Below are 15,349 nucleotides of genomic sequence, written 5' to 3'. Positions count from 1 at the left end.
GTATAATTTATTATGTCTTAAATAAACTTTCTAAAAAATCTGTCAACAAATCCTTAAAATATTACTTTTATTTCATTAAGGTGCAAAATTTTATTATAGTAAGAGTGTATAAACTGCGGTGTTCCTTTCAATTCACTTTTATTTCTATATGCATTTATAGTATTATCGCTCTCACAACTTGACTGTAATTATTATTAGATTGAAGAGACCGAGAGTAAATTAGATAGTGAGAGAGTAAGAGAAAGAGAGAGAGAGAGAGAGAGAGAGAGACATGTCAATTACTACCACAACACATTTTCATTGCTTCTCTCTTTAGATACGCTACTCCAAAGTAAATTTATATAAAGGTGACGTCGTCCGATGTGCTGGGTCCCATATTTGAACTCGCTCTCATAAATACAATATCAATTTGAAAGCTAGAGATTTGATATTTGATACACGTAGTAAGTACTGCCATTTCGATGCAAAAATAAACTCAAAAATAATTTATGGAAAAATTAAACGAAGTGTCAAGGCAACAGATGAAGACTATAATGGTGTAATTATATACATGAATTAATTGATTTTAAATTAATGTACGTGAGTAAAGATAGGTGTTAGGGTGCCCATGGGACTGGATTAGAGTATCTCGCTGTTTTTAAATTGATTTATTCATTTTTTTTTTACTCAAAGCACATTCATCTCATTCGGGGTAGTAGATGTAGTAGCAAAATTAGGCATATCAACATTTATTTAAATTCAAGAATGTCTTAAACTTATTCAATGGGAAACACAAATATTTTTTCAACACAATCACACAAAACTATCAATATTTGACAATATTTCAGAGCTGTGTATTTTGTTTGTATCTGAGTGTATAGTTGTAAATTATATTTTTGCTCTTGAAAACATTTCCGACAATCTCTGAACTAAAATTAGTTAAATAATATGCCTCGTATTTTCGCGACAACACAGCCTTAAAGTTGCAGTTATCAAAAGCTGATAAGGCAAATGTGTTTCTGGGTGGCAAATGACACTGAAGATAAGACGAAAAATCATTTAGCTTGTTTATAATATGTCAACTCTAATAAATCCTCAACACAATCATACATATAACGTCGAAAATCGTCATGTTGATCCATTATACCCAAGAGGCTCTCCGTGCGATCCACGTTACAAAAGTGATGAAATTCCGCAGGTTGCTCGTCCTTGAGTTTTTTTAGGTAGTTTTCAGGTAAACGTAGCACAGTTGCTGCAATACAATTGAAAGCGGCTCCAAAGAGAGCTAGATCTTTCAGAGATTGGTCAAAGTCAGAACGGCTGAGTTGCTCCTTTTCCGCATCAATTCCCATGGCTTTCAGTTCGGAAACCAAGTTGTCGTGATAATAGGAGATATTACGCTGTTCCATCGCCTTACGATCTTTGGGCTCCACATTCATATAGCTGGCCATAAGAAAGTCCACAGCTGGCGGCGCATAACGACAGAGTTGGAAATCGACAAGAACACAACCCACATCCTGTGGACGTTCCTTATGATAGAAGACATTGCCACTCCATGTGTCGCGATGTAGAAAAACATTGCGATGAACTGCAGATGAACCTATTATATAATAAACTTTGTCCAAGCAACGCGACAACTCATTTTTAATATATTCTTGAGCAGCTGCATCATCGCGAACTAGTGGATGTGTTGCAGTCGCAGCCAAGACAGCCTGTCAAGAGGAGAGATAAGAATGAGAGAAAGAAAAGGAGCATAAGAAAGGATTTGGATATGGTAGATCAGGAAATATTCAATGCTTACTTTTACGCCAGTGGTCCACCAAGGAATATCGGCATCAATGGACTTTTCATCTAGCCACTTTCTAAACTGAACTCCAATTGTGACTCGATGACTTCGCTCAAAGGCCACGCTGCTGGCATGTAGAGTTGCCAGGGCCTTGAAAATGGGACGCATTTGTACTTCGGTAAGAAAACGCGTTCCTGAAGGTAGCGATACATATCCCAAATCCTCAATATTTTGCATGACAAACAGATCGTCGCGGGCGAAATAACATTTGGCGCACCACAAGTGTTCAGCTAAAACAAAAATCAACTTTATTTATTTTATATATCTCATATAAATATTAAACATATTTAAAATTATAATAAATATTCATTTATTTATTTAAAAGAATGTCGAAAAAAATACTTAAAATTACAATTAAATTAAAAGAGTTTGCAAATTTTGTATATAAATACTATAAAATTTTGAATATTACAATAAAAACTATAATATGTATATTAATTAGGTAAAATATGTACATTTAATGAAACTAAATAGTTAATACACAACTTACAGAAAAGCTTCAACTCGTTGATCAGCGTTTTGTAGAGCATCGCCTCCTTCTTTAAAATCATAGTTTTCTCATCGTGGAAAGACTTATCCGCATTCTGATACACTACAGATTTGACAAATAGTCGCTTTGAACGCTCCTCTGACTCATTTTCCAACTGATAGCTTAGTATCAGATGATAATATTCCCCAAGAAATCCCACCTGCTCTACGGCTGGCACAATTTTGAATTCTTTTAAGCATCCCCTTTTATTCTCATCCTGCAGAACAATCTTCAATATCTCTTCGCATTCTACAGTCGTAAACAATTCTAGACGGTTCGCACGCGTTAAAACCGGATTGTAGTCTGCTTTATTCATATTATTGAAATTCTTAAAAATTTTGCGAGCGAAAAAAAACTCTGCACTGCTCGCTGGACAGTTGTATACTGTTTACACTTACTACGTTTTTATATAGAAGATTTCGTTGTTATACCCTAACCAAACCAGTTTGTTGGGCTCTTCAGATACTTAAAAATAAGCACTGAATATGTTTTTTATATAAAATCATTTCCAGCAGCTGTTATTGAATTACTTCTTAATCTACCATGCCTTTTACCGAGCCTATAATAAATTATATGAAATGCCTAACAATTAAAAAATATAGCAAGAAATATAAAATATAACAAAATGATTTGGTTTCAATAACTTTTTATTCAATTTAAATGCAGACATTATTTATGAATAATTCGATACATTTTTTTCGCAATCCATATATAAATGACTTTCTTAAATTTTAGACAGTTTGACTCTGCATTCACAGTTAGAGTATATAAACTGCGGTGATCGTTTTAATTCACTTTTATTAACTTTATGCATTGCTTATCGCTCTCACAGCTCATGTGCTAAATGACCAGTAAGTACTTGTACACGCTTATCATTAGCTCGAAGAGAGTGGGAGCGAATTAGATAGTGGGAGAGTGATAGAAAAAGAGATCTATAAAGTAAGCATAGCAATTTCCATTACTTCCACACAGCACAATTCCATGGCTTCTCTAAAATCCACATTCTCTCGCATATAATTCAATATGATTTTACTTCGATCAACGTATTTAAAGTCGTTCGTGACATATGACGGTGGCACCTTAATAATTGTGGCAGCCACAGCGCTGTAGACAACGCCAAAGAGTCGAAACTCTTCATAGGATTGCAGCAGTTCTGTATTGGATATTAATTCATCCAACATCAAATCAAAGTCCTGTAAGTCCTGCCTCAGCCAATTGTAATAGAAATCAATGCATTTAGCTTCAAGACGACGTCGCTCTTCGACACTCAAGTTCAAATAGAGACTGAAAACTAAATCAATGGCCGGTGGTGTATAGCGACAGGTCTGGAAGTCAACGAGTAGCACTGCATCCTTCTGATTTGAAGGAAAAAATATATTTCCAGACCATAAATCACGATGGCAAAGCACATTTTGGTACTTTGTAGAGGGCAAGACCTGTTCATAAATCCGCTGTAAAATCTCAGTTAAATGAGAGTTAATAAAATCATGATGTCTGCTGGTCTGGTACTGTGGTAGACTTCTGATCACGGCGAGAATGGCCGAAAGACCCGTTGTAAACCAGGCTATATCAGCTGCCACCGTTATTTCCGGCAATCGTTCACCAAACTCAACTCCAATATTAATTTTCTGTTGCTGCTCGTAGATTAAACTGGAGGCATGAAAAGCCGAAAGCGTGCGCAAGAGTTGAAAAAGTTCTTCCTCCTTTAGCTGCTTGGCTGGAGCACTTTGATAACCAATGTGTTTAATATTCTCAAGTACGCAAAGATCGGAACGTGTATAATAACAATTGGCACTCCATTTGATTTTGGCTGTAAATTAATTTGAATATCATGAGAAATTATGTGACTAGGAAGAACGGGAGTAACGTACAATATTGTTGCATTTTAGCCAATAATGTTTCATAGAGCCACGACTCTTTTTGAAAGATTCTCTCCTTTGCGGGCTCATCGCTTTGCTGAGGCAGCGCTTTAACGAAAAGTTTCGCTTGTTGGGCATTTTTTACATCGGTCTAAAAGTATGCAATATTTTATTAAAATGCTTTCAGATACATTAATGCGTTTAATTAAATTGTATGGCAAAGAGAAAATTAAGTATATTTAAAGCAAAATAAATAAAAGCGTTTTTATAAGTTTCGATAGATAACAACTATCAAATGACATCAATATAACAATTATATAACAAGCAAGGAATTTTTTTGCTCAGAAGATATTATGGCAGCCTAAAAGTATGCACAGTTTCTTAAATTTCAATGCATTGGGAAAATATCTGGCACACTACAGTTGCTCAAGTACATGCTTGGTAAATATGATTAAATAAATATATGATATTTAAATTATAAAAAAAAAAACAATTTATCTGTTTAAAGCCTATAAATATAAAAATTGTAGGCAAATGGTTTGTAAAACAAGCACTTGAACAAATGTGTTTCTCAGATGTGAGACATTTAATTTTTCAAACATCTTTTAAACGTACCTAAATTCTTGAGTAAAATATTAAATATTGGAATATAATTTACTCATCAATAAGTTAATTTTCATATTTATTTATGTCATATAACTTAATTTAAATATGCATTAATTAAGATTCAATACAATATCAATTTTTCAAGTGGTACAAGAATCATGTGACATTTAAATGTAACTGAAAACAGTTTGTTTGCCTCTTTTATCGGCTTATGGCAATGCAAATCTTATTACAAGAAAATCAATAATTGTTGAGTTTAGTACTCAACTGTGACTCACGAGAGAAAATGCATAGGTATATATTCACTTGTTAGAACATTTGTTATCATATGAAAATTTCTCTTATATGACAAGTTCAAGCAAATGTCACTGCGACAATAATTGTGTCAACAATGATTTTCAATCAACTTACAGTGCAGTAGCATAGGGTTAATGCATAATAATCGCCAAGATAACCAATCGCACTGGTATCCCTTTCTAAATTGTAATGTCTCAGTTTCAATTGATCACTTTGTGATTTTAAAAAGTTTCTTAAGATTTTCACACATTCTTCGCGCGTTAAGAGCATTTTTATTATGTATACGTTGCATTACGTATACGTAAGACGAATTTTACTCTCTGTCTCTTATAGTTTTGCCCCTTTTTTCAGTACAATTTTCCCCGTGTGCTTGCACTGCGCATCGCGATTAAACTGACTCAGTGTGAAAATTGTATGTAGATTTTTACACTCTCTGAGAGGCATTCGGTTTTGAATTCGGTTTGCTTAGTTTTTTGTTATTGGATTGTGCAAAATATAGTTCGGTGTGATAAGATATAAACGAGTGTTTATGGATACGGTTTTTTTTCACCAATTACGTAAGACTCTCATAAAAGAGTGCATTCTTTTTTAGTGCACGGCTCTCAGTAAATTGTTTCGTTGCTGTCGACGATTCTCATGCATATATGTGGTATAAGGGCGTATCGTCATATAGTAGATAATTTCCACAAAACTGAGCAGGCTAGCACCAACAAACAGGCCTGTTGTACCGCCTATGGAAACTGCGATTGAAGAAAATCAATTACAAACTGCAATATAATGTTGTACTACTCAAAAACTTACCCACCAAATCCAATTTACCTCTCACCAAATTACGTTTATAACGCTCTGTGGGCAACTCTATGAGGGCAACTTCTATTTTCGATACTGGAGTCTCTTCTCCATCGATATTATCCTTGCTGTCAGCCACCGTGCTAATGTCCACCTCCGTGCAGGAGGGCAAGCAATCACAAACGAGACCCTTTCTACCACGACGACGCGCCCATTCGGCAATGATCACCGATAGATCCTCATAGTGGCGATTGAGACACTCGAGACCATCCATGTTGCACTTTTGCCAATCGGGGGTATTGGGAGACAAGTGACTTGAGCAATTGCACAACTCCATTTGCCGATCCTTTCGACATTGAACGGTACAGGCACTATAGCTATAATAACCATGCACATCGAGAATATTCTCATCCGGAAAGCGACAATTGCGTTGATGAATGCTCGTCTCACGAATCGCCTCATCGTTCTCAATATCACGCTTCGACACATAGCGACTGTGATGATAAATATTCTTAATGTTTGGCAGGGTATTAAATTGCTAAGATACTTACGTGAAAGATATGTACGGTCCCACGACTAGAAAATCTGTTTTGGGTGTTACCAAAGTGGGGACTTCTTCGGCTCCCAATATGAACACCTATTATTTATGTATAGTAAGTTGAGAAAATAATAATTAAATCAATTACTAAATTTTTGCTAAATCGAATGATATACAGTTAAGCTTCTCTATAATAAGCTTATCTCTTTGATAAATTGTTTTCAAGAACACATCTTATTCGTATTCTAGACAATCAATTACTAATAATTAAATTTTCAAAGTAATAAATTAATTTTCTGCATTTTTGGCAATTCACCATAGAGAAGCTCGACTGTTGTAATATTGTAAAATACTCACTGTCGCTTCCGTAAGTAGTTCTATTTTGAGAGAACCCGGTCCTGTAAAACGATTGGAGTACATATTGACCTTAGGACCCTGGTTTTTGCTGTACGAAGTAATAAAATTAAAAATTCAATAACAATTATTTATACATTAAAATATGTTCTTAGTATTCTGTGTACTAAGAATCTTTGAATTTCATATTATAAAATTGCGTACCATATACCCTTACATTTATTTCAAACTCTCTTTTGTAAAAATGTTAGTTTATTACGTTATTTGAAACTTCTGTTTTTGTTTTAATCAAAGGGAAATTGAAGTATTTTGTCTTTAGAAAGGTTAAACTTTATTAAAAGCAGTAGAAACTCTATGTGGCGAATATTTCTTTGATTACATTTTTCTTCGTGTTGGTTATAGAAGAATACAACTGCAATTTCTTCGACTTACCCGGCTTGCATGGAGTTGATGGCATAGCAAATGCCCAGCTCAGTTTCCATGCGTTGAAAATATTTGCAGCACTCGAAGGGCTTATTATTCCACTCGCAGTTTCGGATGGCATTGACACAGGGGCTCCTAACTAACTGGGCATAATACGAGAAGTTGGAATAGAAGCAGGTAGTTGTCGAATCCTCTCCTCCACACTCATGTACCGTGTGATAGGACTCGCCACGAAAATAGGCAATCTCACTGAGCACCTCCTCCAAAGTAAAATCATGATCGGCGCCCCAGAGTCTGTAAGAAATTCAACTCATTAACTCAATATTATTTATAGTGTATTATTTTTACTGTTCAGCAACTTCCTGTATGCGATCCATGTTCTTAGATTCACAAACAATAATGGCCGGAAAATTGGTATCCCAATCGCGATATGAACTTTCCACCACAAAGCTAATGGCATTATTCTCAAAGGCAGCTGCGAAATGTTAATAATTCTTAGAGAAACATCTCTTTACTGTTAACTACCCACCAAGCGATGCTTTAATAAGCAACCAGGAGGCATACCATGAGGCAATCAAACAGATGACCCAAAAAATGCGCTCCAACCAATTTGCATCCTTATCGACTATAAAACGGGCTCCATGCAACGTCGAATTCTTCAGATATTCCTCAATGCTCTGCTTTATGCGCATTTTGTACCTATATCCTTCACTTACTGTCAGCTACTAAAAGGACATTTGAAACAATCAAAGCAATTCCTTTGAACATCTTGATAAGGTTGGACAACAGCTGTTGCCTCCACACGAATTTCCCACAATTATCTAGAGAGATTAACATAATGGGCAATTTACGTTGTTACTTTTGGGTCTTTGGCTTTATTATCTAACGTATTAGTTTTGTTTGCCTAAAGTCTACAATGGATGGGGCTGGTTTAAAAAGAACATTGTACAATTCATTTATCACGTGTTAAATAAATACCAGTGCACTGCTTGACAAGCGCCAAGCATTAATCTCTATCAAAATATTAAACTAACTTAATCTGCAGTTGGTAGATGCTTAGCAAGATTTACAACTTCTGGTTTGTCAGATTGGGAAGTTGAAGAAACTGAGTATTTGCAATGTGTCATGACTTTTAATTAATATTCAAATAATTTTGTTCATAATTTTGATATCGTAAGATTTAAAAAGTTTTAATATTGTAAATCTAAGGTCCTAAGAAGCACGTGATTTTTGAATAATATATTTTTTAGTATTTTTTTTTTTTTTTGTTTTTTATTTGGCTTTTCTATTACTTGTTTAATATATTTAAAAAATAAGTGAACATCGATTTATTAGAACCAAATTTTAGAATTTTCCTTCATTAAAAATATCTGAAGTTTTTTTCGTTCAAGCTAAACGTTTCCTCATGTGAATATGTATTGTAAATAAAGAGGCTTCCCGAAATTTACGTCTTCATGGATTAAAACATTTTTTTTATTGTTTAATGAAGGAAGCACTCTTATGCCAACTGACCGTTAATTGCTTTATATTATCTGTGTAGCCTCAAAAAAGACACGGCTGATGAAATGTGGAATACACCGATAAATGATAGAGCCTATGGAAAGCTCCATAGGTAGGTGAAACTTAGTATAGATTAAGGTTATTCCTTTGGTTACGTTAACTTCTAAGAAAAGCTGGGTTGGCGAAATGTTTCGGAAGATATTCGATGTTAGAAATAACGGATAAGAAATCCAAAAAATTTAATAAAATCACAATTTGCTGCTTTTTTGGTTACCTTATAACGTATAATACCAATAAAGTTCAGTTATTTCTACCTATAAAATTATATTTAAAGAGAGCGTATTTAAAATTCTCCATTCATTGATGTATATCTTATCAGATTTTCGGTTTATAATGATCTTGCGACAGATTTCCAAAAGCGTGTTACACAAGATTAAGAGAAGTATATAAATAGATATTCACTTGGAATTGTCGAGACAGATTATATCGAGATGGCAACGGCACTAGAGCTAAGTAATTCTGAAATCCAGGGACTTTGTCAAAATTATTTGAAAAATAATGAGCTTAATTCAAGTTTCAAAATTATCAGTTATAAACTGCAACCCACTTCGGATGCACCCGCCGGATTTTTGGGAAGTCATTTCTATCTGCAAGTTACCCTAAAGTTGCCGGAGAACGAAGAACCAAAGCAGCTGAGATTCTTTTGTAAATCTGCACCTAAGGGAAATGCATCGCGTATGGAATATCTGGAGAATATCGGGGTATTCCAGAAGGAGATTGCCGTCTATAAGCATGTGCTGCCGGATCTTCAAGCATCTGTCACGGAGATTGCACCCAAGTGTTATTATGCGAATAACAATCTGTTGATCTTTGAAAATCTCATCGATCAGGGATATCGCATGGGATCTGGAAGAGATGGTGTGCTTAACTATGAGCAGCTCCATTGCTGCCTCAAGACATTGGCTGCCCTTCATGCCGGTTCCATTATTCAGGATCTGAAGAAGAAGGAAAGACTTCCTTTGGAGGAGAATGCATATCCCTCCAATGTGCCAGCGGAACACATGCGAAAGGTTAACTTCAATCAGGCCTGTGAGGTCTACAAGGAAATCATAAAAACGCTGCCCAAGTATGAGAGTCAATTGGATTTCATATTGGCCAACTTTACCAAACGCATGTCTATTATCTTTGAGTTGGCCAAGACTTCTAAGACCCGGCTTAATGCCACTCTCCATGGCGATCTCTGGGCGAATAATATACTCTTCCAGTATGCCAAATATGGAGAAATTCCACTTCAGTGCCGCTTTGTGGACTTTCAGTTGGTACGGTATGCTCCCCCTGCCATGGATCTACTTACAGTGCTCACTATTCCGACGACTAGTCAATTTCGTACCGCACATCTCAACGAATTGCTAGCAGAATATTATCGATTTATGAGTGAGTTTCTGAAACGTGATGGCTTAAACATTGCCAACATTTTGCCAGAAGCTGAGTATTACGATTCTGTGGCAGAGTATCGCATAGTTGGTCTTATCGAGAGCTTACTGTTCTGTCATCTGACCATATTGCCACCCACCTTCACCCAAGAGTTGACCAGTTCCTCAGATGGTTTCAATGATTTCTTTAGTCGCAAACGCATCGACATTTGCATGAAAGCCTTCCAATCGGACGAACCTTATAGAAATCGCATTATCGATATGCTGCAGGACTTTGTCGATAACTTTGTATTAAAAACGTAGTCAATATTTATCGATGCTAAAATACAAATAATTATGTTTGGAAAAACTTAAAGCTGTACTCTGTTTAAAAAAAAAATACTTTTACTTTTTATTTTGAAATTTGGTAAATATTTAAAAATCAATTTTAAAATCAATTCAGAGGCTTAATAGTGAATAAAGAAACATTCCGCATGGGAATTTGCTAAGTTTAGACATAGCAACGAGAGTTAAAATTTATTTCAAAACATAAATCGAAAATTTATAGACCAATTTAATTGTTCCAAATAAGACTGTGGTAAAGCGAAATCAATTTAGAGGTTAAATACGGACAAAATTACGAGAGTTCAAAATTATTTGAAATAAAAAATTAAAAAAAGTCTAAAATACTTAAAATAAATTAAACTTTCCAAGCTTAATAAATGTATAACAATGCACAATTCAGTCGAAGTTCAAGCAATCAAGAAGCATTATTTATCCTGATCATTTTCAAACAAATTGAAGTCTTAGGAGTTAACACAGATCTGTTTACAAAAGTAGAAACAACGCAACAAGTTAAGTAATTTCCCCTACAGTCCGTTTACTGGTTGTCACAGCTTTCGATGCTTTTGACGCTTCGTTAAGTTTTCGTTGTGTTTGTCTTTTTTTTTTTGGTTTTTGGAATTCGAAAAGTTTTAAGCTGAAGTTTTGGTGTTGTGGCTCTGCCCGTTACTAGCTTCGAGTACTCAGTTTAGTTGCCAAACGGCCGCGTTCATTTCAACAACTTGTTGCCGATCTTTCAAACCCGACTTTAAGTGTTATTATTCGTAGCTTAACGGCTTTTGTACATACACGTACCACGATTAAGCAGCGCAAAAAGTGAAGCGCAAAAGTAAAGAAAATCTTAAGAAATTTAAAAAAAAAATTAATATTAACTTAAAATGTGAGTTTGAGTGGTAAATTTGTCTAATGTGAAATAATATAAAAGTGAATATAACACTGAAATTAATATTGTACCAATTTTTTAATTGTTTTCGTCGATTTTAATAAGAAAGCATTTAGAAAATTATGGTTTGATTAAAATATAAGCATTATTAAAACATTTCTACTAGTTTAAAAAAAAATGTGATTTACATGAAAAATAATAAGAAATCGTGTTGTATTTAATATGAAAACGGGAACATCAAATAAAGAAATTTATTAAAAAAACGTTGTTTTCTTTATACTTATGATCTAAATAAGTATTTGATTTAAAACAGGCTGTAAACATTTGCCGAAAAATAACATTGCAAATGTCCCCCGTCAAAACTAATGCACAAAGCGAAAAGTATTCAAAATATTTGCATTTGTCAAAGCAGGTGAAGGCGTATTGCAAATAGCCATAAACAATTTGACCCATCCCAACAAAAACAACAGCACCATAAACATAAACAATGACAAGCGTTAAAAATTAAATTTGACAGTAGCTCACGGTACATAATTTAATTTAACGGTCACGTTTTTTCCAACAAAGTGATCCACAAGAAAAAACTATAAACTAATAAAAAATAGTACTGCAAATTTTGAAATATTACTTTTTTTACGGCAAGAAGGGGTATTTCGGTTTATTATTGTTAAAATCAATTGTCGCACGTCTGCAATCAAATGTCGTAAAAAACGTTAAAATTGAACAACAATTTAAGCAGCTACTCAGTTACGACTTTAAAAACTCGTCATGCCGAAGGGAAATTACAAGAACTGCATATCAATATTGACCATAAAACTATAAGACGGTGGTTTTGACCATGAAGCAACAGTAATATTTTTGGTAAAATTTCGTCATTAACTTAGGTGCGACTGCAAATGAGCACAGGGAAATTTGCAATTTGATTTGATAGTTACATAATTATGTCATTTATATTATTACCACAATATTTTTAAACAATTAAAATTAAAAGAGGATGTTAATAATCACAGACAGAATCAAAATAAGAATTAATGCAATATGGATTTCAAATTCTGTAATAATTAATATTAATAAAATTTTGTATAGATAAAGAAATAAAATAAAAATAGATTAACCGTTGAGAAATTTTATGATGTACAATAAATCTTTTAAACTCAGACATTGCTGTATATTTTAAAACCGTATTGAAATGAAATTATTTTTGTAGTGAAAAACACACAACTGTTAAAAATTAAAAACTTTGACCTACTTATTTTGGAATTGAGAAATTCTATTTATTCGAATGAGAAGAGACTTACAAGTTCCCTTTGTATCTAGGAAACGATTAGTTTACTTATAAAACATGACTAAACAGAATAGTTTGCTTTCAATTAATAAAGGATTACTTTTTAATAATTTCTGCACTCTGTATCTTTCGGTCTACTTCATAGTACGGAGTCTGTTCCATTTACAACATAAAGCAGTTCAAATATTGACAAGATTTTTTGACAAAACCATTACTATCAATATTATCAACAGTTGACAGTTCCTTGCCCCTCCTCAGTTGCATATTCGCTGCATATTATGCAACTTAACTTGGCAATCTCTGAGCGCCCCCAAAGCTGGAATGTATTTGTTGTGTTTATCTTCTTTCAGGTTTTTGGAGGCATCTTTTGTATGCCACAAACTGTGATTGTGACTGTGACTCTGTCACATATGTGAATTCTGTCCGTCTGTCTGTCTGCCTGTCTGTCTTTCCGCCTGTTTTTCAGATGACAACAAGACGTCTTGTTGGTTTTGATTGGGTCAATGGAATCCAATTGGAATTGGCGCTGTTCGTCGTTGCAGTTTTCGTTGATTTGCGTTCCGAAATTTGGGTCATCCGGTTAATTGGCAAAGATTGACGTATTGTTGTTCTACAAAGTCGTCTACAAATTTGTTTACAACTTTACAGCACACACAACTAGACACTATTTTTTGTGCATACAATGAGGAAATAGTTGCACGCATCTTAAATATCTGGAAAATAACTGGAAGCTGCAATTTGTAGCCAAGTCAACGATCGGCAAAGAGTGAAAGGTCGAGACATGTAGGCCTTGATATCACACATGGCTTAAACAAAACTCATTACAGGTTTTGCTTCTTCTTTTTGGCAAGTGCTCGTAAACTTAAAAAAGAGTGTACCCCTTTCTGTTTTACAGTTACAAGGTTGACCCTATGAGGATGTTGGTTAGCATCAATTTAGTAAAATTATTAAAGTTAATTATGCGTTAATTAGTAATTGTTTCATACGCATTTCGCATAAAAACTTTCGATAGTTTAAATAGTTTAGCTCACATTATTCTCTAACTTTAGTTTTCAATTATTATCTATTATTTGGCGTTTTATTAGAATGTAAATAATTAGGTATGCGTAAGATTTTTGTTTAACTTAAAGTCCATTCATTTTTAATTAAAACAACTTAATTACAATAAGCATTTTATAATCTTCAACCCCAGATTAATTGATTAAAAATGGTTCAACTTTGGTTTCTGTTCAATTTTTTTTTTTTTTTTGGATACAATTTGAAATTCCAGGCTTGAATGGCGATATAAATTTAATAAAACATTTTATGATAAAGTCTGCAAAAATATGTTGTTAAATTTTGTACAATCAAGATGTAACAAGAGATCTGCATAGACTTATATAATCTTAACGTACGCTTTACTCACACAAAGCGAGAGTAGATGATGAATTGGCAAAAGAAGGGAACATATAATATGCAGTAAATGCAACTGCCTCAAGTGGCAATATCAAGTCCAAAACTTACATCATCATCATCGTCATCATCATGATTATTGTTATTGTGGCGCATCGTATACTGCCGGTTATCCAATTAAAAGCAAAGATCAGGGATAGTTTTTCAGCAGCAAAATGTGGGCCGTTCACATCTCGTCGATATGCAATAATGTTTTTCTTTCTTTTATTTATTTATTTTTTTTTTACACATTTTTTTTTATTTTTGTTGTACGCACCAAAGCGACGAGGCGACGCAGCACGCGACATGTAGGAAATGACTGTCGTTCGCCTAGTCACAAGACGACGACGACGACGACGACTTTTAGCCAACCTGCCAGATACAACAAATACATAGATACACATACTACACGTCCATATAAATATATACATAAGACAAGTCAGCTGACTTGGTTAACGGAGCGAACCGTTAACTAGTAGTTGTCCAGTGTCTGGAGTGAAAAGCGGTCATATAGGTTTTTAGGCGTGTTCCAGCCTCATCAGGAGGAGGCGGTGGGGGGGGAGTGGTCACATACGCGTATATGCGTGACAGGCGGAAACTTGTAATATCATATGCACGCTACACTTACGCAATGATCATAATACTAATAATAACAATAATAATAATTCCACGACAACAAGTGAAAATGCCTTGAGGCGTGATCTTATTTTGCTCATCTTTCTCTTTCTCTCTTATTCTCATTTTTAAGGTGCCGCCCGCCCTATTCATATATCTTGTACCTAGTTATTCTTTTTATTACCTTGACCCGCAACATTGCGGCACGTCCGCAGCACAACTTGCAACACGTTGCCGTCTTGGAGAATGCCGCCTGGGAACAAACATTACCGCCACACTTTCAGAATCCTTTTTATAAGTCGCCACGCGTAAGACATGCCCTGGCCAAGTCCAGCTGGTTTGGACCCGGTGAAGAAGTCGTAAGAAAATCGCCAACTTTTTATTATAATTTTTAGCTTATAAATGCCTTTGCAGGTTTATGAACGTCAGGCTGAGAAAATTCCACGCATGGAGATCTACAATGTTCTTTCTCATGCTGGTCTCATACCACGTCGCCAGTATTTCTAATCAAGTCTAAACATATTTCAAATTGTTACATATTGTATATATCTTTAAAAAATGAAAAATTAAAGAAAATAAAACTATAGTCAATAATTTAAGCTTAAATCTGAAATTTGTTTTTATAAAATGCAAGAAATTATCCAGTTTAGATGATATATCT

General features: G+C 34.5%; 5 protein-coding genes across 5 annotated transcripts; 2 read left to right on the top strand and 3 right to left on the bottom strand.

Annotated features, from left to right (window-relative positions):
- Nucleotides 1–712: 712 nt before the first annotated feature.
- LOC117781326 lies at nucleotides 713–2,825 on the bottom strand. Its single transcript, XM_034618070.1, has 3 exons — nucleotides 2,316–2,825; nucleotides 1,781–2,055; nucleotides 713–1,691 (listed from the first exon to the last, which is right to left on the bottom strand). The coding sequence occupies exons 1-3, from the start codon at nucleotides 2,668–2,670 to the stop codon at nucleotides 1,035–1,037; spliced, it is 1,287 nt and encodes a 428-aa protein (XP_034473961.1). The 5' UTR covers nucleotides 2,671–2,825; the 3' UTR covers nucleotides 713–1,034.
- Nucleotides 2,826–3,109: 284 nt separating this feature from the next.
- On the bottom strand, nucleotides 3,110–5,516 carry LOC117781081. The gene is made up of 3 exons (XM_034617799.1): nucleotides 5,231–5,516; nucleotides 4,226–4,364; nucleotides 3,110–4,164 (listed from the first exon to the last, which is right to left on the bottom strand). The coding sequence occupies exons 1-3, from the start codon at nucleotides 5,384–5,386 to the stop codon at nucleotides 3,287–3,289; spliced, it is 1,173 nt and encodes a 390-aa protein (XP_034473690.1). The 5' UTR covers nucleotides 5,387–5,516; the 3' UTR covers nucleotides 3,110–3,286.
- A 48-nt stretch (nucleotides 5,517–5,564) lies between these two features.
- LOC117781079 (sodium channel protein Nach) lies at nucleotides 5,565–7,925 on the bottom strand. Its single transcript, XM_034617796.1, has 7 exons — nucleotides 7,750–7,925; nucleotides 7,569–7,695; nucleotides 7,230–7,514; nucleotides 6,801–6,888; nucleotides 6,457–6,542; nucleotides 5,918–6,399; nucleotides 5,565–5,856 (listed from the first exon to the last, which is right to left on the bottom strand). The coding sequence occupies exons 1-7, from the start codon at nucleotides 7,910–7,912 to the stop codon at nucleotides 5,705–5,707; spliced, it is 1,383 nt and encodes a 460-aa protein (XP_034473687.1). The 5' UTR covers nucleotides 7,913–7,925; the 3' UTR covers nucleotides 5,565–5,704.
- Nucleotides 7,926–9,199: 1,274 nt separating this feature from the next.
- On the top strand, nucleotides 9,200–11,416 carry LOC117781080. The gene has a single exon (XM_034617797.1). The coding sequence runs from the start codon at nucleotides 9,212–9,214 to the stop codon at nucleotides 10,454–10,456; it is 1,245 nt and encodes a 414-aa protein (XP_034473688.1). The 5' UTR covers nucleotides 9,200–9,211; the 3' UTR covers nucleotides 10,457–11,416.
- A 3,361-nt stretch (nucleotides 11,417–14,777) lies between these two features.
- On the top strand, nucleotides 14,778–15,263 carry LOC117779817 (the record flags this gene model as incomplete). Its single annotated transcript, XM_034616139.1, has 2 exons — nucleotides 14,778–15,047; nucleotides 15,103–15,263. Coding segments are annotated over 2 exons (363 nt in total), but the record flags the coding sequence as incomplete, so codon positions are not given.
- Nucleotides 15,264–15,349: the final 86 nt, after the last annotated feature.

Source organism: Drosophila innubila (assembly GCF_004354385.1).
Source record: "Drosophila innubila isolate TH190305 chromosome 2L unlocalized genomic scaffold, UK_Dinn_1.0 4_B_2L, whole genome shotgun sequence".
In the NCBI taxonomy this organism is placed as follows: domain Eukaryota; kingdom Metazoa; phylum Arthropoda; class Insecta; order Diptera; family Drosophilidae; genus Drosophila; species Drosophila innubila.
This window is presented reverse-complemented; position numbering and strand designations above follow the sequence as displayed.

Coding starts and splice junctions, on each gene's coding strand:
- LOC117781079 (XM_034617796.1), bottom strand. CDS start 7,912: ATGCGCATAAAGCAGAGCATTGAGGAATATCTGAAGAATTCGACGTTG. Junction 7,515..7,568: donor ATACAGGAAGTTGCTGAACA/GTAAAAATAATA, acceptor AATTTCTTACAG/ACTCTGGGGCGCCGATCATG. Junction 5,857..5,917: donor AGGTAAATTGGATTTGGTGG/GTAAGTTTTTGA, acceptor CTTCAATCGCAG/TTTCCATAGGCGGTACAACA.
- LOC117781326 (XM_034618070.1), bottom strand. CDS start 2,670: ATGAATAAAGCAGACTACAATCCGGTTTTAACGCGTGCGAACCGTCTA. Junction 2,056..2,315: donor CAACGAGTTGAAGCTTTTCT/GTAAGTTGTGTA, acceptor TTTTTGTTTTAG/CTGAACACTTGTGGTGCGCC. Junction 1,692..1,780: donor GGTGGACCACTGGCGTAAAA/GTAAGCATTGAA, acceptor TCCTCTTGACAG/GCTGTCTTGGCTGCGACTGC.
- LOC117781080 (XM_034617797.1), top strand. CDS start 9,212: ATGGCAACGGCACTAGAGCTAAGTAATTCTGAAATCCAGGGACTTTGT.
- LOC117781081 (XM_034617799.1), bottom strand. CDS start 5,386: ATGCTCTTAACGCGCGAAGAATGTGTGAAAATCTTAAGAAACTTTTTA. Junction 4,365..5,230: donor TAACCCTATGCTACTGCACT/GTAAGTTGATTG, acceptor GCATACTTTTAG/ACCGATGTAAAAAATGCCCA. Junction 4,165..4,225: donor GGCTAAAATGCAACAATATT/GTACGTTACTCC, acceptor ATTAATTTACAG/CCAAAATCAAATGGAGTGCC.